Raw genomic sequence first — 25,191 nt, 5'->3', positions numbered from 1 at the left:
TGGCATTGGGACCAGGCACGCGTGGGGAGTGGGGGTGGCAGACCCCACCAGGGAATACCACTGGGGGCCAAGGCTGTGACCCTCTGGCTTAGAGCAGTGCTTCTACAGTTTGCCCAATCTGAGATTCACATGGGATCTTGTTAAACATACAGACTCCTGGGCCTCTCTTCCTGAAATCACGATACAGTCACTCTGGGGTGAGCACCAGGAAACCTGCATTTTTAGCAGGTACCCCAGTGATGGGCCAACAGGGAATACATGCCTGCTGTGGACTGAATGTTTGTATTGTCCCCAAATGCACATGGAAATTTGTTAGTGTAAGTATGTTCCATGTAGTATTTGGGATACTGATACTAAAATTCGTTGTTTATCTCGATACCAAGTTGAATTGGGCATCCTGCATTTTATCAGGCACTGGGAGCCCACAGTGCCCCCTCCATCAGCTCTGCAACAGAGAGCATGACCAACCAGTCACTCCACGGGGAAGGTGAGTAGTTAGCCTGTTTTTAAGTGGGATCTTCTGTGATCAGGAAGCCCTTCCGTGCAGTTCGGCTCATGCAGAGGCAGGCAGGGCAGGTGCGTTGCCATGACCTCCATTTCACAGCTGAGACTGAGATTCCACGAACTCAAATGACCTGGCCAAGGTAAGGTCCTGCTGCTCAGAGGCCAGCCCTGGGATTCCTGCAGCAGGAGGCTGCCGGCGGTGGGAGGGGACGTGGATGTCAATCTCAGTCTCTGAGCCTATTTAGAGGTGAGGCTTTGATAAAAGAGGAGCAGGGAGAAGATTCCAGACGAGAGCAGAAGCTGAGGAAGGGTGAGGAACAGAGGCTCTGTTTGGCCAAGAAAGAGAGAAGACAAGGGCGGGGCCCACATTGCCAGGTTGGGGGGACCCTCAGCCTGTGGCTCCTCCCACACGCTCCTGCCTGCAGCTCGCGTCCAGCCTCAGCCACAACGTTCCTTCTGTCAGCGTCATACCCACCTTGAAAGGTGGTGTCGATTTCTGTACAATTCGTGTTGTTGACGCACACCCTCCAGACATCCGCAAATAACTCTTCTCCAACCCACCAGGCCTGTAGCGGAATGGAAGCGCGGGACGGGGAAGGCAGTCGGTTAATCGTGCAAACGCACAGGGGACCCACACTTCTCAGCCTTCACGGGAGTCACCCGGGAATCTGGTGGAAAGGCCGATTCTGATTCGAGAGGCCTTGTGGGGGACCAGAGATCCTGCATTTCTAATGGACTCCCAGGTGGTGCCCGAGCTGCCGGGCTGCTGAAAGGTAAGCGAGGGCCCAGGCCCGCACGGGCACAGGAGAGGTGAGGCTCTCAGCCTGGGCACTATGAGCAGACAGTGGTAAATCCTACTCGAACTACAGCAGCCATGTCAGAGGGGAGTTGGAAAAGGAGAAAAAGTGGGGGAGCCTGTTACGGATGAAAGGACCCAACAACAAATCTCCCTGCCTTCAGCCCAGATGCTGTCACTTCTCTCTCTGTGCTTCTGCTGCTCTCTGCCCCCAGATGGCCTGCCTGCTGCTGTCCAGCCACCCAGGCTGTCGGCAAGCGTTCGCTGAGTTCCTGTTCTATGCTCACCGACAGTGCCGAGCATGATTCCTAACCCACAGCAAATACCATGCGACCCGCCAATTGGCAGAAAAAGCCCATCTGTGTCTTCTTGGTAAGGGTCACAGTATTATAAATGCCCAGGGGTGCTCCACAGAATTAACGGGTGCCATGGCTGACGGCTTCTCTGCCGCTAATGTCTGTCTATTCCTTTCGTTATGTCTGGGACCTTTTCGGAATCCCAAAGGACTAGATGCAAAAATAGAAAAAGGAGATTCTGAAAGAACCCTCTGTACCACCTACCCCACAGACTGGATTGGGGCAGATTCTGAGGACTTAAAGACCTGCAGCATCGGTGCGGTCCCTGCCCTGGCCACCTACGGCAGCTCTCTGAGAAACATCCAGGAGCCCAAAGCTGGTCACTCGCCCCCCCTACCAGATCGAGGGCCGGGGGTCTCCGGACTGGCCCCATTTCTGGCTCTGCCACTCACTGTGATGTGAACTCCAGCCGATGCCTGAACTGCCCAGAGGCCAGTTCCGCCATCACAAAACGGTGCCCAGAAAAGACCTACCCCAGAGACTCCCCATAAGGATCAAATGGGGTGATGCATAGCACAGGGCCTGGCCAGAGCGGGCACTCTGTCAGTGACAGGTGCCGTGATGGTCCCTGCCACTGTCATGGTAACTGACCCGCAGGAGTCCCTGAGGCGGGCAGAGTGCGGGGCTGCTTGTAAGGCGTACTTTTTTTGGCTTCCTGAGCAGTATTTCTGAGTCTAAATGTCTCTAGGTCTGAAATTATCAGGATGGATCCAGGCCTTTGGCTCAGGGTGTGGGCCACAGAGCACCTTGGGTAAAAAGCTTCATTTCCTGCTAGGAGGGGTATTGATCTATGCCCACAGGTCATTGATCCGATGCATCCCGCCACGGGGCTGCAAGCTGGGTACTAAAGGGAAGAGTTAAAATCTTTCATGGGAGCACAAGAGAGTCAGGAAGGTTGTAAGCATGAGGAGGGTGTGGGGACGGCATGGCCCTGGGCCTGCAATTAGGGTACCTGGGGGAATCTAGGGCGAGGGGGATTTTGGCCCCCATGGGACATCTTGCCATCCAACCCCAAATAACGACAGTGCTGAGTGGAGACCTGCCCTCAGAGGGATGAAGTAAGACATCTGCAAGGGCCTCCTATACCCCAAGCGTCACGCCAGCCTCCGGGCAGGAATCCAGGAGGAGGGGACCCGGGCTGCTCACCCACAGCTCCACGCGGGATGCGCTGACCCCCACACGCAGGCCGAGTCCCCTGGCCAGTGCTAGGGAAACAGGTGTGCCCAGTGGGGAGGACAACCCAGGTCACATCACCCCGAGGAGTTCTCAGTCCTGCCTCTTATGACGCTGGAACACAGGGCTTCTGGGGTGGCCACGAGGAAAGGGGACTCACGTTGTCGATGGTGGCAATGAAAAGCAGGGTGGCAGAGGTGATGTGGAAGACGATAATGAACACCAGAAGCACCAACATTTTCCCAGTGTGCGGCGGGCAGGCAGTTGCGTTTAAAGCCCCGGAGAGAGATGAGCTAAAGAGGGAGGGAGAGAGCAATTCAAACAGGTCAGTGACAAAGCAAAATGAAAATAAAACCAGCAACTCTTCACGGGGTCTTAGAAAATGGAAAATGTGTCTTCCCATCTTCCCCTGCCTGGAAACTCCTACTGCACCAAGTCTGGGGTGAGAAGCCACCCCTTGTCACACCCAGACCCCAGCTATTCCTCGTGGATGAGGACAGGTGGGGACCAGCTGGAATCCCTAATTCAGGGAGGTGTCACCCCGCTTGGAAGCAGCAGGCCGAGGGCACTGGGGCAGGGCCGGGGTAGCTGTGTGGATGCTAAATGCTGCTCCTAGTCCGCCACGCCCCAGGCAATGCTATGGGAGTTCACAGCACCCGAGGAAGAGTGCTGGCTGGGTGTTCATTATCACAGAGATGCTGCGAAACAGCAGAAGCGAGGGCCACAGGAAAATATTTCCTAACTTATAAGATGAATCCCCACTTAAACACCCATCCTCTTGTTATCTACTCTCCTTTGAACATCTGACCGCAAGATGCAAATGCAAGATGCAAATGGCAGGCAGCTCCGGTTTCATTTTTCTCTCTCTGGCCACGGGAAACTGGCATCTCCCAGCATCCCTTGCAGCTAGATTGGTGCCTTTGGCTAATTCTGGCCAGTGGGCTGTGAGCAACATGGGCTCACGTCATTTCTGGGCTGAAGAGCAGGAGTGAGGGCTCCAGGCTTGCTCCCTGGGGAAGCCTCACACTTTGGATACACACTGTCCAAATTGAGAAATGAGTCTTTGGAGGTTCAACCACTGAGATTTCTGGGAAAATATTTTACTACGGCTGGAAAGTCTGAATAATATACAATAGGAAGCAACAGAAAGCAATTGCAAAGTGGAATTAGAGATCTTGCAAAAGAAGCAGATTGTACCGAGTTGATGAAAGGGACCCTGGAGAACTGCTCAAACGGCACCAGTGGCCTTAATAAATGAGGACTTGTCCCCTCTGACCATGCTTGTGCTCACTCATGGGACTCATGATTCCCTCGCGGGGCTGACCGAGGCCCAGGGGCCTCTCCTTGAGACCCGGGACTTGCTAACAGTGAGCCAGGAGCTGTGTGGCTACAGAGCCCCGTCTGGGCAATCCCACTGCGATTCTGCACCTCATCACTAGGAAGGACCCGATGAACCAGCTCAGAGAGTGTTCCAATTCTTTTTAAAAGGACAAATCCCCCTTTGTTTAGGCCTGCGTCATTCCTAGCTGCCATTATACACTGCCTCCAAATAGATCCGCTGCTTCTAAATAGATGTGCTTGTAAAAAAAAAAAAAAAAAAAAAAGGTTCTTGTACCACACTGAATGCCATGTTCCTTTAATATCAGCTGGAATGCCAAAATGCCAACCTCATCAGGCAGGGCCACAAACTGCATGTGGGGTGATAATGGCTTTATATACTGTCCAGCTCAAATGACACAATGCATAAGGACATTTAATTAGAACTTTCTAAAAAGGGGGGGGGGAAAGGCTTTTAACTACCCAAAAAAAAAAAGCAAAAGTTTGGTCAGGCCATAGAGTGTAGCTAGAAATTTAACAATGTCATCTAAAATTTATTACATTTGCTTTTAAGGTTTTCTTTTTATAAGCTGTAGTAGTGATATAAAGTATCCTCGTAAAACAAATGTACTGAAGTTCTTCAAGTGAGCCTTTAAGGAAAATACTGTATACATAAAAGGACAGGTGGTTTGCAGTGTTAGCAAAAATCCTGAGGGTTGTTCCCAAGGGCCTAATGTCTGGGAGGCACTGTTTTAACAACGGGGAGTGATTTCAGTTGGAATTCCAGACACTAGGAATGAGCTCCTGCAGGCAAAAGGTAAGTTTTCACAAGAGGCCAAATAAGGTCTTGGGACCAGTGGAAGAGAAAGATCTAGGGGCACACAAGGGTGGCTACAGACTGGTTTGAACTGTTAGGCGTCCAGGAAAATTAGGGAATGGAGAAGTCGGTTCCTCTGCTCAGTACTCGCCTGTGGTGACGTCTGCAATTCACGTCTCCAGGAAACAACAAAACGGCTAAGTCAGTGACCCATCAGTCACTGACCTGCGTCAGTGACCTAAGTCAGTGACCTGCGGACCCAGGACATTGCCCATGACCTCACCTAGGCGCTGGAGGAAATCACTCACCATCAGAGGTGGTCCCATGAACCTTTAAGAGGCATTAAAAATGGCCCCTTCCTCCCTCAGAGACAGTTCTTTCCCAGAGCGGATGAATGCCCCTCACAACGGCTGCCCAGGGGCTCTGCCACAATCTACCCAACGATGCCCGCTTGGGTCGTTTCTAGACTTGTTGCTGCTCCGACGACACTGCCAGTGATCATCCTTGCACTTCCTTCTTGAACACTTAGTATATCTGAAGGACAGAGTCTTAGAAGTAGAGGTGCTGAGTCAAAGGACGTTTACTGTTAATTTTTAATTAAATTAAATCGGATTTACGGAGAAGGGTATGAACACAGTCGGTGCTGTGCCAGCCTTGATCTGCGGAGGGTCTCAGAGGGCGTAAAGTACTGGAGCAACCGTCTCGCACGGCCTGGGTGGGTGGGGAAGCCCTGATGGCATGTCTTCCTTATTAGCATCCCTCAGTGCCCTGGGGAGTGTAAGTCCGGCCTCTACTACAGCCCAGCCTCTGCTGTCTGCTCGGCCCCTTCCCAGGGGTGCCCATTCCTTCCCTCGCACACCCAGGTTTGTTCCAGTGAAGGGCTCTTCAGCCCCTCTCTGGAGATACTGAAGAAAAAAACAGACATCTCCCTGGGCCGGGTGTTGAATGTAGACTGACCTTCAAACAGGGTTGAATTTATCCTCGCCATTCAGAGAAATTTATTTTCCCTTGGAAATGTCATACTGAGTGCTGACCCTCTTGCTTCCCCTTTCCTTGGGGGCTCAGTGCTCTGCAGACTGGCAGGGTCTCGGGCCCCTGAGCACGCTCTCTCCCTTCTTCCTGCAGCCGGCCCTGCTGTAGGGACCCCATCCGCCCCCAGCTCTGCCCCGCCATCACTCTCTCTCCCACCCCAGGGTTATTCTCTCTGCATGATTTATGCTGTCTCAGAGTATCTTTCTTGTTCATGCGTTTATCATCCATCTCCTGCTCTGTTCCCTGCTGTGCCCAGGGCACAGAAAGCTATTTGCCGTCATTTATAGTTCCAGAAACATAGAACTGTGAAGGCCCTTTGAAAAACTCAAAGCCCTGACGGTCCAGAGGTGGGAACCAGAGCCAGGGAGGGTCACGGCTCACGGACCCTACAGCGAAGCAGGAGCAAGGCCAGGGCTGGGGGTCTCCTGGCCCCTACTCCAGCTGCCCCTCGGGCCTCAGTGGGAGACACTGCAGAGGGCGCACGACAATCTTTCAACACTGAGCATTTCCCAAAGCCTCTGTCACTCTGAAGCCCGACTCGCCAAGCAGCACAAACCACGCTGTTTCTCCTTTGGCCACTTCTTTGGGGGGCTGAGCAGGGCATTCTGAAGGGCTACCTGGGCTCGGGCGTTTAGGTCTCTGAAGGTGGGAGGCTGCACTGGATGAGCTTCTCAAGTTCCTGTCTAGAGATCACAGTCCTCTGACTTGCAGAACTGCTCTTTTATTTATTTTTGAAGTCAGTTGACATACGACATCCTATGAGTGTCAGGTGTACAGCACAGTGACTCGATATGTTTACACATTACGAAATGAGAACTTCTCTTTTACAAATGTTTTGATCTACATAATAATACATGTGATGATTAAGAGAACCAAAAGACAATGAAAAGCCACAGCCCCTGCCCTTCCCAGTCCTGATCCCAGAAGCAATCACTTTTAACCATTCAGCGGTTCTTTCCTTCCACAGATCCCTACTTCCAAACCATATTCACACACTTCTGTTTCCCGATCATTTATCGTCAGCGTCACTCACTTCCTGCCGGGGGAGGGATTCTTTCACCGCCACCGGCCCCCGTCCCTCTACTCCTGTCATTCCAGCACGGTCTCGTCAACATTCCCATCAAAAGTCGGCTCTGACATTACGACCACGTAAAGGTCAAAGATCATGATCTTTGCAGAGCCAAAAGATCATGCTATGACCGCATGTTTTCCTTAAAACTCTTTTCCCGGGCATTCCTAACTGCCTTCCCCCACCCCTCTCGGTGGCTCCATCCGTTTTCCACATTTCTTCAGTTGTCTCTGAATTTTTTATCATTCTGTCTTCTATTGCAGAACCGCAGATGCAAAGCAAACGCACGGGGTTCGGTGGCAAGCCTGCGGGTAGACACATGCTTCACAGCTTCTCTCTCGGGCCTGTCCTTCCCTCCCAGCTCGGCCCTCCTCCGCCCTCTGCCATGTGCAGCGTCGGCAGCCGCCACCATCATGCAGGATAAGATAAGCATTCTTCAGGGAAGACTAGTCAATTCACTCCTGGGACCGAGCACAGGGTGCCGCCATAATCCCAAGACACCTAGGAGACAAAGCAGGTCCCCGGGGTGGGGGAGGTGCCCAGAAGGGGCCACCCCATAGGAAGCGGGGCTCCTCATGATTAAAGGTCGAGCTGCAGTTTACACGGTGCATCTTGCATTTTATCTTCACGTCAAACCTGTGAAACTGGCAGGGAAGGTATCATTAACCCCATTCTACAGATGAGAGACTGAGGTTCACAAAGGCTTCAGCTGATTTGCCCAAGGGAGCAGAGCTGGGACGCCAAACCCCGGTGTTCCAATTCCAAGTCTAGGACATTTTTCTACCACTCTCTTTCCTGCTCACATGCTTATTAGTGCCTAATGACAATCACACAGCATTGAATCATTTTGTATCCTTTCCCTCTGGCTGGATTCCCTCCAGCTTTGCACCAGGCAGGAGGGATTTGGGAAGACAGCGTCTCAGTCCTGGCCCGCCAGCTACACTTGAGACATGACAGAGCTGATGAAGAACGACGCTTTAGTCTCCGTTTGTATTAAAAATAAGAGTTTCCTGCATTTTTAATCCTATTAGCTCCCTGGCCCAGCCGAAGCATGGGTTGTCTTCATCGATCACCTTTGAGGCTGGTTTGGATTTGGGATGGAGCTTTTCCTTGGTCACTAAAAGGATTCACTCAGACATAGCAGAATGGACTCCGTTTTGTTTTCTAAATTCATCACGACACACGCTCTCTCCACCCAGAAACTCAAGTGGATCTCGTAGAGCACACTACCTGAATGCCCACCTCGGGCTCGGTGCGTGTACAAACCACTGTAAAGGGCCTGCAGATTGAAGACCTAAATACTCTCCACTCTATAAAATACCCATAAAAATAATCATGTTAAAACAAAGTAGAACATAGCATATGAGAATTTAAGACTTAAAAAAATTTTTTAAGGAAAAGGAATCTATAACCAGGAGAGGAGGAACAGCAGATGGGTTTGGGTGAGCAGAGCAAGCGCCCCTCCTGGCGTCGGGACCAGAGCGGGTGGGGGGTGGGACGCCCTGGCAGCTGTGGGCAGGGTTATGGAAATTCCACACCCAGGGTGAACTGTTTGTGGCTCCATGAATTTCAAGTTCTAAAGGCTGATGGCTGACAGGATGAGGAATGGCCACTCCCAGAAATGCCCATCCAGACCTCAGATAGCAAACAAGATATGCCAAGAATTGGAACTGGCGTCTCATGGCCGTCCATGCAGAGTGCCGTCCTGCTCTGCCTTGACCCAGTGTTTGTCTGGGAGGTGTGTGCGTGCGTGTGTGCGTGCGTGTGTGCGTGCTGCACGTCTGGCTCTGCATGCTTCTGCTGGTGACTCACTGGCCCTCCCTCCCCACAAGCAATGTGACTGCCACTGATGGTGGGACGTCAGCTCCAGGGTCTTAACAGATGAAGGGACGCCAGTGCAGGCCCCTCCTCTCCCTTCCTTCGGAACAACACAGCGCCCCCTGCAGGGAGCCCGCCCCTGCCTGCGGCTGGGAAAGGGAAGCTGCCCTGGGACACGTTCCATTTCCGTTCAAGGGGACAAGCCAGCCAGCCGCTTCCCGCGGGGAAAGAGAACACTGTGAAGGTGACCACTCGGGCCACCCGACTCTATTCCCGCCCTCGGGAGGTCCTACAATTTAAACCACGGCCCATTCTCAGCCTGAGCTGGAGCTCTTTCCCGGAATCGTAGGCAGAAGATCAATCCTGAGGTGTGGGACCTTTCAAAACAGACCTGAGGTGCCAGGCATCTGGAGGCCCAGGATGGTTCCCCCAACCCCGCAGGGCTCCACCCACGACTCCTGTTCCAGAGGCCAGGGAGGACCTGGGCCCTGGGGGGAAGGGCCACACTGCCGGGGAGCCTCCAGTTTCCACCTGAGTTGGCTGAAGCCCAGGGCCCCTCTGCCACCCATGGCACTCAGAGGGGACAGTGGCTTTGGCTCTGTTTTCAGGAAGGCAGAGTTGCTCAGCCTTCTGCCCTGGTACCTGGACACCAGCCAGCCGGAATATCCAGGCATCCAGGATGCCCTGGGGCTGGCAGAAGCCCCCCTGCCCTGGGTGGCCCAGCTGTGCGCTCGCTGAGGCTGGGGCTTCCAGGCACAAAGCCAACACTTGGCTTTGTCCAGAAATGGCAACAGGCAGGACACTGGGATTTGGCAATACGCTAAGGCAGAAGCCACTGAGGATGATTCCTCCTGTGAGGGCGGCTGAGTCTTTCAATTCACTGTAATAATAGTAACCACAACATCAATAATAATGACAGCCAACATTTATTGCTCAGTATGTGCCAGGCACTGTTTTACGCTCTTCCCATGAGTTAACTTACCATTTCCCACAAAACACTATGATGCTAAGTGCTATTGTTATCCTCATTTTACAGGTAAAGAAAATAAGGCTCAAAGAGGTTAAGCAACTTCCCCAAGATCACACAGCTAATAAATAAAGGCTGGAGGTGGGATTTGAGCCCAGGCAATCTCGCACCAGAAAATTGCTACATTGCCCACCCTAGCGCCTCCCTTCACTGCAAGCCAGATAGACACCTGTCAGCAAGGTGACAGCCTGTCATAAGGATGCGCAAGGACCATGATCCACTTTGCAGGCGAGAAGTCAGAGTTACGTATATGTTCCCCTCACCCAGTGAGCAGAACCAGGGCTCAATCCCCAGCCTTCTGATTCCTGGCCCACTCACTTGTTTCCAAATGGAGCAATGATTCATGCAACAAGCATTTATGGAGCGCTTCATGTATGTAACTGGGCCCTGGTGCTATGCAGATGAGTATGGCAGGCTCTGCATGCCCAGGGAGCTGCCAGGTACATGAAGACAAGAATGTATAAATAAACATAATGTGGTGACCAGCGTGGTGTGAGAACACAGAGGAAGCTGTTGGGGTGAAGGCGGTCTCAGACGTTTTGTGGAGGAAGTAACACCAGAGCTGGGTCTCAAAGGAAGGGCTGTGGGATAGGCGTTGTGCCCAAAGATGCTCAGAGGCACATACAAGCGTGAGTGGGGTGTGTGGTGGGCAGGGCCCAGAGCTGAGCCACAAATCTACCCTGAGAGAGAAGCTTAAAGGGCCTTGCAAGTTGGAATGTTATTCTGGGGGCACTGGGGAGTTGGAGAGGGTGTTGAAGAAGGAAATTAGTAAGACCTTTCCAGTCAGGAGGCTGGGTTAGAAGGAGGCAGTCTGGGGGCAGCTGTTGGAGCAACCCTGGTGAGAAAAGGGGGTTCAGACAAAGGCAGGACAGGGAGGTGAGCAGAAGGGGCCAATGGAGGGCTCATCAGGAAGTGAATCGACAGGACCGGGCAACGGGATGACAAAGCATGCTGGGACCCTTAGCCGGAGCTGGAGCAGACCTGGTTCTGCTAACGTGCTGGGCTTGGAGCACGAGGCACACGTCTGAAGGCCGGGTAGACAGTTCATTAGTCTCAGCAGTATCTGGTGGATGCTGGTGGGCCTGGGGGCAGGCCATTGGAAATGTGCCCCAGACTGGCACTCAGGAAGAAACAGGGGCTGGAAGAGAAATCCCAGCATCACTGTGTGTGGATGGGAGACGACACCACCAGCAGATAAGGACTACTAGCCAGGGAGAAAGTGCTGACAGGGAGGAAGGGAGAGGGAGAAAAGGGGGCCAAGGGGACTGAGGAGGGTGCACGGCAGCCAGGAGAACCGGAGGCAGAAGCAGAGAGAGCAAAGAGGCAGCAGGGTGGAAAACCAGCTCGCTGGCAAATTCAGGAACACCAATTCTAGCGGAATAAGCTAGAGCCCAGTACTGTCATCCTTGGAGCGTGTCATTGGCCATGGAGGCACGGCGGGTGCGGACCTGGGTGTGACCTACGGTCCGCGATGGAATCAGGGACCTTTCGTGTTTGTGCAGATGGTTCCCCAGCACTTAGAACAGAGCCTGGTTTATAGATGGCACTCAGTTAATATGTTGCATGAATGACTAAAGGAGCCAGATTTCAAGGAGCTAGAGTTTTCTTTCAAGTTTGGCAATAAGAGGAGGAAGAAATATTTATCACGGGCCTGGAGTCCCTTCCTGAAGACAAAACTCCAGCCTCGGTCGGGGCTTCCCTGGTGAATTCTGCCGAACTGTTAAGGAGTAATAATACCAAGTCTACACCAACACCTCTAGGAAACGAAAGAGGTGGGGTCACCCCTGCCCCCACCAACTTATTCTATGAGGCCTGCATTCCCCTAATCCCAAAACCAGGCAAGACGTTACAAGAAAAAAAAAAAACACAGACCAATACATCGTGTTCATAAGCACAAATGTTTTTAACATAACTGTAGCAAATTGAATCCTCGTATTAAAGGGTAGAGTCTGTTTCCCCACCCACTGAACCCTGGCTGCCCTTGTGATTTCTCTTACAAATGAAAGGCAGCGAATGGCACCGTATCAATTCTGAGCCAAGGCTGCAGAAAACTCATATCCTCCCACTGTCTCTGCTCAGCTGCCACAGGACCAAGCCCAGCCACGCCCACAGGAGGGTCAGAGACCACGTGGAGCAGAGACGGGCTCTTCCAGCAGAGAAGATCCACCTAGATCGGCCAGCCCCCCACTGGCCTACCAGCTGACCACAGACACATGAGGGAGTGCAGCTGAGTCCAGCCCATATCACCCACCTGCAGAATCATGAACTGAACAACTGTTTTCTGTGTTGAGCCATTACATTTCAGGATGGCTTGTTATACAGCAAGTGCTAACTGATACAGGGAAACACTAGATTCAGATGGAAGGACAGAAACTGCATCTCACTCATTTTCACATGCCCAGTGGCCAAGCTTACTCATCAAATTGTTGTTGAATGTCTGCTGGTTTGGGCGTGCAAAGAGCGGTCATTCTGCCAATGACTGCTGCCTGACCCTCTAATTAAAGAGCTCACTGCCCACTGCTGTCACCCAGTGGTCCCTGTAATTATGCAAACCCACAGCCCAGCCCAAAGAGTGTCGGTAGTATACCTGCCGAGGCACACGTCAGGTTGTGGAGCGAGGTACACTCAGATGAGGTGCTAGGCGTGAGGCAGGTGTCAAGCTCGGGGTGTTCCCCATCCTCACAGCTACTAAGTTAGGACTGTTCTTCCCTTGATAGAGCACTTTGCAACTTTTGGGTAATCCCCAGGGTATAAGTAACAGCCTTTACATGTCTCCTAAATGACAAGGGCTGTCATCTCTGTAGATGGATTTTCCCAGCAAGTAAGGAACCGGGAGATCAGTGTGTACAATGCAGCCAGATGCAGGGACCCCCAGACAGAGGAGCCATATGTGAACACAGGAGGGGGTAAAGAGGAGAAGATGAACAGAAGTACTGGGTGCAAAATGCAACAGGACTACAGACCAAGCCAGATGGACTGGACTGTAGCCTCCAGCTTAACCGCAGTGCCTCGGTTTCCTCATCTGTAAAATAGCAATGATGATGGCACACCTACTTCCTAGGGCTGCTCGGAGAGGCTGGCAAGCTCAGAACAGTGTCTGGCACGTAGCAAAGTGCCAGGCGTACCACCAATTACAACAAGCATCAGGGTCCAGGAGTTTCTTAGAGCCGCCACCCCGCATCCCCCGCCTTTCCCCTCCTCGGTGACCTCTCGTCCTGTGCATGGCCCTACTCTTACGGTGGGGGCCACCAAGTGGAAATAAGCTGCCAGCACTTTGTCCAGAGAGGAAAGAAGTGCAAACAGGCAGCAGGCAGCTTGGGGTGTACAGACAATTAGTGGGTATTTCAGGCACCGTCCCCCACTATGGATACATCTGTGTTTACCCAAATCGGTCACTCTTGGCCCACCGTCAGAATGGCAGGTGTACCCACGTCCCGCCCATATTACCAGCAGCTTATGCACTTTTTAAACTTACGTCTTTATAAAAGGAAACCTCATATTAAGACTGAAATGGAAAGTCAGTGCTACCTGCCTGCCATAAATAGAGGGTGCTGGGAAAAATACAATGAAAACAAAACAATGTTATTAAATTCCAGCTAGAAACTTGCTCTAGGCCACGTCCAAGGCCAGCTCATTCTCTCTCTGCTGAAACAGGATATCACAGGTGTTTGGCAAGGTTTAAAGACATATTAGCACAAAACAGAGATTTTTTTCTTCTTGGAGGGTGACAGGGAATTTAAAAGGGATTCTGTTTTATTTAATGCTATAGGTCCGGTTCATCTAAAGCATCTGTGATCACTAACTTTATATGTCAACTTGGCCAGGCCACTGTGCTTCTGTGAGGGTAGGTTTTTTTGAATAATATTAACATTTAAATCACTGGGCTTTGAAAAAGGCAGACTGTGCTCCAGATGTGGGTGGGTCTCACCCAATCAGTGGAGGACATGAGCAGAACAAAAAGGCTGGGTTCCCCCAAACCGGGAAGGAATTCAGCCAGTAGAGGGCCTTTGGACAGGTTTTGCCCTGGGTCTCCAGCCTGCCTTCCGACCTGCCAGCCTCCATAATTAAGCCAATTCCTTAAAAATTAATCTCACTCTAATGTCCACACATCCTGTTGGTTCTAAAGAACACTGGCTAACACAGCATCTCTCCAGTGGGGAACCAGCCCATACAGACTCACTAACTTGAGGGCGGGCAAGTCATGCCCTTGAGCTGGGGGCTGGATGGGACTGACGGAAAGGGATTCCTTCTGTGAATTACTCAGGCCCAGGGCAGAATGCTGAGCCAGCCGGGGAGCCAGCCCCATGAACTTGGAATCACACTGTAACACCTCCCCACCAGCATGCAGCTCAGGGTGGGAGGTGCTGTGAGATCACCACGCTGGACAGAAAGGCAGCCCCCAGAGGCCTCAGCCCTCTAACTGGGGTGCTCCTGATGCACCCACAGCTGGGACACAGTCCAGCCATGGAAGTGGAAACCGACCCCACACAATGAGAACCGCAAACTCATGCAATGTCAGCCGAACGGCACTGTGTGATCACACCTACCCAAACCCTGCCTGCATTATTTTTACAGCATCCAGCTTCCATTCTCGATGTGCCCCGGCACTGGGGACTTCACTGCTTCCCGACACCCCCACCTGGGTCTTGGGCTGTAAACTTCAGAACAAGGTTTTCGAAACTTCAGTCACTTGCCTAGCACCTTCTTGCAAACCCCTTGGGGATTTTACTTCGTATTTGTGTTTAAATAAAACCACTCTCTAACAGAAAGAAATCTTTGGGCTCCCTGGAAATGGAAAATCAGAATCACTTGCCACAGACAGAGACTGACTGTGAAAATAAATAGCTCCACTAAGAGCTTACAAGTTCCAGCTCCATGCTGGGTCTGCCAAAGGGCTAAGCCGCAGACCCGCTCTGTCTGGTTAAACAAGGAAAACCGGGGTCGGAAAGGCGTCAAACGTTTAGCACCGACTAAGAATTTCCCCTTGATAGAATCACAACTGTTGAAAGAGAATTGAAAAGGGAAACACTTCCTCACTGAATGATTTAATGTCATTTAATGTCGTGTCCAGTGCCACCTGAAATCATCCCAGCATCGTGCAGAAAACAGCATTACAGAGTCTCTCTTCCAGCGATTCCAAATCTGTCCTTGGTGGTCCCCACCCAGGGAGCCCCAGAGCATGTGGCCCCCCTTCCTTTTACTACCCCCCACCCCAGGCCACTCAGCTGGGCCCAGCGTGTCCCAGAACTGTAGGTAGGACCTTGCTTAGACCCAGGAGCGCTGGCCCGCAATAATCTGCTCTAGACCTATAGGGATCTCACCAGAAGAAGCTTCTTAGGAGCCAGGAACTAAGGCAGATCTGAGCATTGAATTAAAGCCTGGGAAGCGGAGAAATGACAGCCCTCACGCACTGCTGAAGGGAACCTACAATGGTGCAGCTGCTTTAGAAAAGTCTGGTAGTTCCTCAAATGATTAAACGGAGTCACCACAGGACCCAGCGATTCCACTCTTAGCTATATACCCAGGAGAAAAGAAAGCACATGTCCAAACACACGAATGTTTACGGCAACATGACTTACAAACCCATGTGTCCATCAACTCATGAGCTTACAAACAAAATGTGGTACAACCATACAGCAGATTATTATTAGGCCATAACAAAGAAAGAAATCCTGAGAGATGCTACACTGTGGAGGCCCCTTAAAGACATTATGTGAAGTGAAAGAAGCCAGACACAAGGGGCCACGTAGCTTAGGATTTCGTCAAGTGCAATGTGCAGAGCAGCAGATCGGCAGGGACAGAACACAGAGGGGAGGCTGATGAGGGCTGAGGGGGCTGCAGAAATAGGAGGTGGTCCCTAGTAGGTACTCGGTTTCTTTTTGAGATGAAAGTGTTGTCAAATGCCTGTGGTGACAGCTGCACGTATCTGGGGATATCCTAAAATACCCTGAACTGTACACTTCTAAAAGCCATTAAGTGAAATGGGCGAAGCCTAAGCTCACTGGGGACCAGTATTTCAACAGCTCCATTCCCCTGGGTGGGGCAGCAGGAGGGCACTGAAGAGCCCTCTGGGGCCCTGACGCGGGAGGGAGGGCGGAGCCACGGGTCAGGAGGCGGGCCCTTGAGCTGGTCTGAGGGAGGAGCCCTCCCCGCCTCCACAGGGCCCAGAGGTGCCTGCCCCCCGGGGCCAGGGACTGAGCCAGTCCCTCCCCTCCCCAAGAAGGGGAGAGCATGGGACCCCACTTTCTAGCCATCTGCCCCAAGTACACAGAACACAGAGTAGGTACTACACAAGGACATGAAGACATGGGCCGCCTGGTCCCGGATGGGTTAGTGTCCCAAACGGATGCCCTTTCTTTGACCCCAACAGACCAAGTTCGCTCCCTGATCAGGGCAGCAGCGTATTTGCATTCAAAGTCCTTAGATCTCGGGGTGCCTGGCTCCTTCCCTTCATTCAGCCTCAACCCCAAAGTTTTGCCCTCAGCGAGTCCTCCCCGGAGCACCCAACTGAAGTGAGCCCCTGCCCCCATTCCTCCCCACTCCTGTCTGATGACCTTCAAATCACTGAACGCCGTCTGCTGTTTTCTGATTGCTCTCTACTCACTTTTTCCTTGTCTCAGCCCTCTAGCTGGAAGCTCCCTGAGAGCAGGGATTTAAGTCTGTTGGTCAGTGCTGAGTCCTTAGTGCCCCGCACAGTGCCTGACACACAGTGGAGCGAGGGGTGGTGACCTTTCAGAAGCTCATCCCCCGTCCCCCCGCTCCACCCCACAACCTCACCAGGGAGCCCCAAAGCAGGGAGGAGGTGAAGGCAGGGAGCATCTCAACAGAGGGCCTGGGATGAAGGCTCAGGGTGCCCCTCCCGCTGAGGAATCCCACGGCCACCAGCTCCTGAGGACGGGCAGGCCTGGAAACTTCAGTGAAGGCACAAGGGACGGCGTGGGTGGGGAGGGGAGTGGCCGCGGGCCAGGCTCTGGCCACGCCTGGGTGTGGGTACCAGTACAAGCCCGGAGCAGGGCACGTGCCCGCTGGGGAAGCTGGGAGGCTGAGCGGTTCGCAGCCCACACTCACGACCGCAGGGAAGCTGGAGGGCACATGGCCCATTAAAAGGGGCTGGGCGGGGCACGAGTGGTGTCCCCGACAGGGCTACTGTCATTTCTGCTGTCCGTGTATCATCTGTATTACTCACTACCCGTAACTGTCTTTAAAACACATTAGCTTAACTCGATTCATTTTTCAATGTGTATTTACTCCACGAATGGAAAATCAGTCTCACTGGCCAAGTAATTTTAGTGTCACCTTACTTACTACTTTATTTCTTACATTTTAGTAATGCACTTAAATAACTATGCACGTGTCACAGTTTTCACATTGTGTGTATGCCACAGAAATCATCTCCAAGTGCCTGTGGGTGTGCGGACCACACTCTGGGTGTGCTGATGATTAAGCCTCTTTCGGGCTCTGGCCCAGAAGAATGTGACCCTGTGTCACTCGGATATAAATGGACACTGACCATACCACTTGGGCTTGACAGGGTCCAGGCAGAGCCCCCGGCAGGAGGGAGAAGGGGCAGCTGCCTGGCTCCAGAGGCCCTCCCGGCCTCTCCCCTCTCTCCCTCCCTGTCCCCGTCCCCACCCCTGCAACCTCCAGCGAGCTCCTCACCCAAGGCTTGGGCTCTCCCTTCTGGGACTCCCACAGACATGCAGACACAGGCTTTCTGTCTAAAGCAGGACCACCAGCACACCCTTCTCCACTCCACACATCCCTGAAATACAAGAGAATCTAAAGGCTTTTAGTCAGGACGGGGTGGGGCATGGAGCGCAACGCTCCTGACATCCGGGTCCCTCGTGACCAGAAGGCTGACTTGGGAGGAAGAAGGCTGGCTTCCAGGACACCCGCCAAAACGACTGCCAGCACAGGACCCTTTTGGCTCAAAGGACCAGGATTATTTCAAGACGCAGATGACTGTTTTTAAAAAGAGGGACATGATGGGGCCACAGCCAATACAGCAGGATCTGTGGGGCCCAGAGGCCCTGGATCAAATCTGAGCACAATCACACTGTGTTTTTAAGCAAAAATGTTAAGACTGTTTCTCATCTTTAGAACAGGGAGAATAATGATGCCCACCCCCAATAGATTGTGGTTTGTTTGAAATGAGCTAAAAGATGTAAGAAGTATGTGGCCCAGGTGCTTGCACCGTATACATCCTGTAAACAATAGTAATGGTATGTATTGTTATTGCTGTGATAACACTGGTGAAGGTCTAAGTCGTTTTCTCAAACACCATCTAAAACTCATCTCTGAATTCTTCAAAGCCCCAGATCCCACTCCCAGTGTCTCCTGGACACCTATCTGGGACACTCATGGCCCTATTCAGACACCCCAGACGTACTCACTGGTGCCCCTCTCCTCTAGACCACATGTCTGTCGACAGCACCAGATGGGACAACCACTGTACTGTGAGGCATCCTCACTGGGATATCCCAAGGGGAAGGTTCCAGGGGTGCTGGACACACCCCCTGCGGTTAAGTCCCCCATACCTTGTCCCTGGATTACGGCACAGCCCCTAACTCGTCTCTGTCCACATAGCCTCCACCAGAAAATCCACCTCCTAAAGCCCCCCACCCCGAAACCGGCACTGCTTAGTGAATTCAGGGAAGACCATTTTATCCTTCCGGAACCTCAGGTTGCAGATAACTCGGGGATGTATTCTGTTACAGACAAGCCCATTCCTTCCACACCGGCTCCTGCCTCTCCCCTCTCCCCACAGGGGACCACACTGACCTCCTTCCTTGTATCTTCCTTATACACATAATAGGTACGAGGCCATAGGAAACACAGCTAGTTTCATTTACAGTACGTAAATAGCATGTTCCTCCACATATTGTTTTGCTATTTGCTCTTTCTTAATTCGACAGTGTCTTCCAGATCTTTCTACCTGGGACACATGGATGAACCCCGTTCTCTTTAACTTCTGTAAAATGTTCTGTACTAGGACTGGCGGGTACTCAAGTTGCTTTCAGGCTGCTCCCACTTTTTCCTCTCTCTCACTTCTTCACCCCAACTGTGCATCCATCGTCATGCCTGGCTCCGCGCAGCCAGGTCCTTGGGGATGTGGAGGAAAGCCCCTTCACCCAGGCCTCCTCTGCACCCCCTTCCCGTGCCCTGCGCTGAAGCGAGCTGGACCCGCGCTGCCCCTCAAGCTGCGTCGCTGCCGGCGTCGTCTGCCTTTTCGCAGATGTTCCCTTACGCACGCTTGGAATCCTTGCTGTTTGGGGACATTCTGGGGACTCTTCTGAGCCCATCTCCAGTCCCCCAGGCCTAAGGAAATGCTTGCACACCGTGACCATGGGCTTCCCAGAAACCACATGCCATGACCGCGGTCCTGGCGCGTACCTTCCCGGACTCACCCTCCCCGACTAGCCTGTAGACCGTGACCTTGGAAGAGAGGGGATCCTTCGCCTGTAGCAGCTCACTCCACACGGTCGCTTAGTAACACCCACGAAGAAGAAAGCGGGCGAGCCAGCCTCTCCCTTGGCCCTCCTTTGGTTCAGACAAGCCACAAACATCCCAAGCCACTTCCGCGTACATCAATATACCAATTCCTCCCAGCCTCAGAGCAACCATCCAAGGTCATCTGGGTGGCACGATGACCTACATTCAAGACGGGAAGATTCCCTAGAAAGCTGAGTGGCAGGTCCAGGTCTGAAGCTGAGCATCGGGGCCTCTTGCCAGACGAGAAGCTTAGGCAGAGAGCTCCGATATTTCAGGATTCATTGTACTGTCAAATCCCAGTCCCAGGGATGCCAAATCCCAAAAGGCAGTCACTCCAACACTAAGACTTTTGCCAAACTCAAGGACCACCTGTGCGTGGTAATGAGTGTCACTCTATATAACTGTATCTCTGAAACTACGGGTTTGCGTGCGAGTTGTTTTTTCAAATGCCAACTGAGAAATAAACATAATTACACTTTTTGCTCATGTTCAGCTACGGACCTGCTTAAATTACCTTGAGTACCACCAGTGATAACACACTTTAGGAAATATTCATTAGAACAAGGTTAATGAGACAACTTTGGGTCATATTTATAGACTGCAAAATTTTTGAATTAGTTTCATTTTAAGGAAAGAGAGTTTGCCAGAGAAGCTTGAGATCAGAAGTTTTCTCTACTGGGAAAACTTCCTCAATATTAGACTATGAGCAGTTTGCACAAGGGACTTAGCTTAGTTTGTCCATCTCTACATCCTGCATGGTGACAACTATTTCACATCCAAATCTCTCAGGGGAATCTTGATGCCAATTATCACCCTGGTGACCCCTCATCCAGGACTAGACCCAGGAATGCTAGGAAGCTTCTAGAAACTGATGTCATCCGACCTGTCCACGGAGGGCAGGACTATGGGCAATCTTTTGGATCTCGTCTCCCATACAGAACAAGAGAAGCCCAGCTTCCCAAGGATGGTGAGTGAGGGCCCCGGGAATTCAATTGTTCCGGTTAACAACTGCTCATTCAGCGCTAGCAATGCCACGTGAACAAAACCAACAGTGTCTTGGAATGAGAAGGAGGGAGGACTCAGTCTGCCAGGCCTCCTCCAGCCCCCTCCTCCCTATGTCCTGCCCCAGGATGGGCCAACATCCCCAGAGCACACAGCTGTGCCTGACAGCGACCTGCTGCCCCACAGGAAGGGGCCACGGCCTGAGCAGCTCCTTGCTCACCTCTGTCCTGTCAGTACGTAAGTGTGGAAACTCATCACCGCAGTGGATGACACATGCCGCAAGGGTCTCTGACCCTGAGGACCTGGCCAGGAATCCCATTGACCAGTCCCCAGCCATTGGGCTCCTTCATAGTGAGTCCCTAGACAGACCCTGATCTAGTCCTGATTCTGCCACCAACTGACTGGGGGACCTCAGGTGTGTCACTCCACCTCTGAGTGTCCCTAGCTGTTGATCCGAGACTATCTAAGGTCCTAAGGCCCCTGAAATTCCCTGATTGTTGCCCATGGCTGCCCTGAATGCAGGGAGTTCTCGCCTGCCCAGGCCTGGGCTGCCTGGAAAAGCCCAAGCGATTCTGGATCTGAGCAAGGTAGTGCTGTCCTCACCACCACCACCACCACCAGCAGCCTGGGCTCTGGGTATCGGTTCCCAGCAGGGCACTCCTGCTGGGTGGCAGCTCAGCCACTCATATTTTCAGACTCCCCCCTCGGCCTGTTCCTATAACAAGGGCCAAATGCCTCTGACTCTGCACTCTTTGGGGTAACCCCTGCGGGAAGACAGCCTCCAGCACTCCCGGGACAAGAAAGGGGGCCTCCTCTTCCTGCCACCCCACCCCTCGCCCCATTCCCTCCCTGGACAAGCTGAAGCCAACATCTCAGAGTCAGGCCTCCAGTTCTGACTGCGGTGCCAGCTGCCCTCTTTCCCTGTTCCAGCTGCTGCTGCCAATCGCCTGCTTTCCTAAGCCCAGTAAGACGGCCCTGGAGCCCCTCCTTTGGCACAAGATTCCTGTTACTGACCTTTAACTGCCTCTTCTGCTCCCCAGTTCCAGGATCTGGGACCCCACCACTGCTCTGGGGCTCCCAACCCCACCTGACCTTAGCATGGGTCAGAGGCCTCACTTGTCCACAGAGCTGGGCAGCTGCCACATGTCGCAACACACACACACACACACACACAATTTTTGTGCTTCCCCCCCAGGGTGGGGGCTGGACTCCTGCCTCCCAAGCAAACCCGACAACTGGCCAGCAATCCGCTGCCCACCATCTGACCTGGAAAGGCACTCATGTATTTTTGTCTCGACAGACTTCCCTTCCTGGTCATGTCTGGCGGAATTTACTGTGACAAAGATCTGGCCTTAACTGTGCCTCCATCCACCAGGAAGGCCACAGAGGGCAGGGGAGAGTCAGTATGTGGCTGGGGTGAAAAACTGGCCAGCAGAGCCTCCCCATGAATCACCTGTGGCTATAAAATTGAGTCTGTGCACACAGGGATGTGGTTTCAGCTCCTGCTCTGAAGACATGAAGCACAGAAAGGAAATTTAAGTGAAACATTTACTTCTATTCCCGGAAGAAAGGGCCTTCTAAATAACTTGAGCATGGGCACTGGGGGCGGGGGGCGTGTGTGGCACTGAATGGATGTGCTCTATCTTCACAATTAGATGCCACAGAGCCCGGCTATCCCTTCTTGAGCTGTGCCCGACTCCAGGACCACACTAGCCAGAGAGGGTATGACCCCGCCCCTCAGGGTGGGGCAGTACAGTGCTCCCCGGAGCCTTCCAGCCCTCATCCACCCTGCTAGCCACCTCTACTGCTCCCAACACAAACACCTGCCCTGGAATTTCAGGTGCATCTCAATTTCCCCACTTGAGGGACAGAGGAGGCTCCCAGCTATGTGGCCTGCCCTCTCCTCCCACCCACCCTCACTCCAGTCCCAGTGGGGGTGGAGGCTGCAGACTGAAAACCCTCAGTGGGAAAACAGGTTCTGCACCTGCTTGCCACCTCCCTCAGCTGTGGGCTTGGCATCTGGCCCTGGTTTCCCCGGAAGGGTCTCCCCCCATTCCCCAGAACCCACCAGGGCATCTCCAGGTGGACAAAAGGGGAGGGCTTGGAGGGAAGCAGTTGGAGGTTCAAAGTCTGGCTCTGGGCACCTGCTAGCTCAGTGGTGACCTTAAGAAACTGACTTAACATCTCTGGCCTGGTTTTCCCCACCTGCAAACTGGGAGTGGGGTGGAAACGGCCCAGCAGGAGGCTTCCAGGAGAAGGTGAGCGCCTGAGCGCTGGTGCTCACCAAACGCTCCATCACCCAGGTTCCCAACCTGGACCCTTGGGACTCCTAGAGAAACCTGGCTCCGGTCCCTACTCATCCTCCCTCTGCTTCCTTATATCCAGGCCAGACTCCAGGGAGCGGTGGCCAGCAACAGTGAGCAGGCGCTAGAATTTCTAACTCATTCCGACTGAAGCACAGAGGTGGCTGGAGACTTTTTCTGAAATTGTGGTAAAAAAAATACAGAACATAATACTGATCGTTTTAACCTCTGGTCAGTGTAGAATTCAGGGGCATTAAATATGTTCACCGTCACTGTGTCGTGTAACCATCACCGCTATATATCCAAAATGTTTTCATCCTTCCCAACGGAGAGCTTCCCAGGTTTCCGCAATACCTACCCAGCCCCTGGTAACCTCCGTTCTACTTCCTGTCCCTGTGAATCTGCCTATTTAGATACCTTGCATTGGTGGAATGACAGTACTCATGGGCTGCAGCCTCGTCAAGCCCGTCTGGAAGCCCCTTCCCTTTCTCTGCCTGTCACTTTTCAGGCTGGTCTCTGCAGCTGAGACACAGCTAAGTTAAAAGCACTCTTCACCCCCACCCCCCACAAACACAGCTGTGGAGCTTGGGAGGGGGCAGCGTCCCCTTCCTCAAACCTGAAACTGCCTGCCAGCCTTGATCCGAAGTAAAGGGTGGCTTCCGTGGCCTGGAGGGAGGGCTTTATTCTGGGGAGTCTCCCCCAGGGCCAGGTGCCCCCCACTCACCCCCATCTGAGTTATGAATTTCAGCCCCAAATTAGCAGTGTATTTAGGACCCAGGTTCCGGTGGGGGGAGTGCATAGTCCCTGTATACACGAGCTCTAGTCTTCCCTTTCTCTGGAACCCCTTTCTCTGGTCCTCAAAGGCCCCCCAGCCCTGCCCGAGAGCAGCGGGGAGAGGCGGCATCCACGCAGGTCCTCACCGCCCCAGACCTGGGGAGGCGGCTCCCCGCCGCTGGGGGGCGCAACGGAGCCGCCGCGGGGGCCCAGAGGGACCCACCGGCCGGGCCTGGGCTCAGCCGGTCCCGTCCGCTCAGGGAGGCGAGGGACGGTGCGCCCAGGCGCCGGGGACCTTCCCGCGACCAGGGGGGCGCGCTGGCCTCCGAGCGCCCCGGGAGTGAAGCTGGCAGAGGCGAAGGGCGCCGCCCTGCCTCCTCCCCGAACTTTTCCCGCCCGCCCGCCTCGGCGCTAAAGGCGAGGGGAGCAGTCCGGGGGTGGGGAGGTGGAATTCGAGGTCCCGAGCGCGGAAGGAGAGTCCGCGCCCCCGCAGTGGGGCGGAGGGCCGGGGGACTTTGGCCCGGACGGGCCTCGGCCGCTCCCGGCGCAGCCCCCGTTGCAGGGACCCCCTCGGAAGCCGCGGGGCCCGCGCCCTGCCGCCCCCGGCGCCTGCGGTCCCCGCCCCGCGCGGCTCCCGGCCGCGAGCCCCACTCACCGGGCGCTGGCGGCTGCACCGACGGGCGGGCTGGGCGCGGGGCGAGGCCGCCGGGCTGTTTGCAAGCTCTGGGCCGGGACTGCGCGCCCGCCCTCCGCCCTCTCGGTGGCGCGGAGCCTCCTCCCCACGGCGCCCTCCTTCCCGATCCCGCCTCCCGGGGTGTGATGTCAGGAGCGGGAGAGCGGGGTGGGAGGGGCCGCAGGCGGCGGCCGGGGGACCCCGGGGGAGGCCGCGGCCCGGGGGCGCCCCCGGCCCGCCCGCGCCACTCGGGCCAAGTGGGGGGCGGAGTCGGCCGCGCGGTTCTGGGATCGCGGGAGGACCGGGACGCGCCGCGGGGCTGGGAACGCCTTCGCCGCGCGGGCCCCGGCACAACCCCAGCGCCCTCCGCTCCCCTCTCTTCGCGTCCCTTCGGGCGAGGGTTAGGAACCAGGTGCTGGAATCCGGCGCCCAGCTTTAGAGCCCTTCGCCGTCCGGCGCTTTCCTCAACTTTGTGGTCTTGTCCTTGATCTTTCCTGCCTCAGTTTCCTCTAGGGGACTTGGGAGTCACTCTAGGACCTCTTTCCTGGATTTGTTGTGAGACCAGAAAGTGCTAATATAGGCACGTGCTGGCACACCGTAAGTGCCCAACAAATGGTAGCGATTGTTATTTTTATTGTCTGACACGGTCTCAGGCCTTGGTGGGAGGTAGCAGGGCAACCGGGAACCAAGTCTTAGGACTCCTGCGGAGCCTCCCCCCGATTCCCGGGCTCCACACACACACACACACCCCCTCACACGAACCACTACCCATTACCTTTTGAACCCACAGTCCTGGAGTTTATTGTTCCTGGAAATCACATCAAAAGACAAGGAAAGGTCTTTCTTTCCAGCCCCAGTTTCCCCATCTGGAAACGGAGGGCTAATCTGCCCTGGAGGCTGCTGGGGGGATGGGGAAGGAGGCCAGAGGGGCCTGAGCACCACGTGTGAGGAGGTGGCGGACGATTTAGTGTCCTAAAAATGTGAAGAATTTCCAGGTTAGGGCCACCACATCACAGTATATTTTTAAACCTTCAATTT

The 25,191-nt window shown here is 53.8% G+C and overlaps 1 protein-coding gene across 1 annotated transcript in view; it reads right to left on the bottom strand.

Annotated features, from left to right (window-relative positions):
- The window catches only part of EMP2 (epithelial membrane protein 2), a 30,461-nt gene extending 6,065 nt beyond the window's left edge, over positions 1–24,396 (bottom strand). Inside the window, exons 1-3 of the mRNA XM_036928183.2 lie at positions 24,136–24,396; positions 2,990–3,122; positions 980–1,070 (exon numbers count right to left, since the gene is read on the bottom strand). Coding sequence (XP_036784078.2) covers positions 980–1,070; positions 2,990–3,067 — 169 coding nt within the window. The 5' untranslated portion in view covers positions 3,068–3,122; positions 24,136–24,396. The remainder of the gene's footprint in view (positions 1–979; positions 1,071–2,989; positions 3,123–24,135) is intronic.
- Positions 24,397–25,191: the final 795 nt, after the last annotated feature.

This window comes from Manis pentadactyla, chromosome 10 (genome assembly GCF_030020395.1).
Source record: "Manis pentadactyla isolate mManPen7 chromosome 10, mManPen7.hap1, whole genome shotgun sequence".
In the NCBI taxonomy this organism is placed as follows: Eukaryota; Metazoa; Chordata; class Mammalia; order Pholidota; family Manidae; genus Manis; species Manis pentadactyla.
This window is presented reverse-complemented; position numbering and strand designations above follow the sequence as displayed.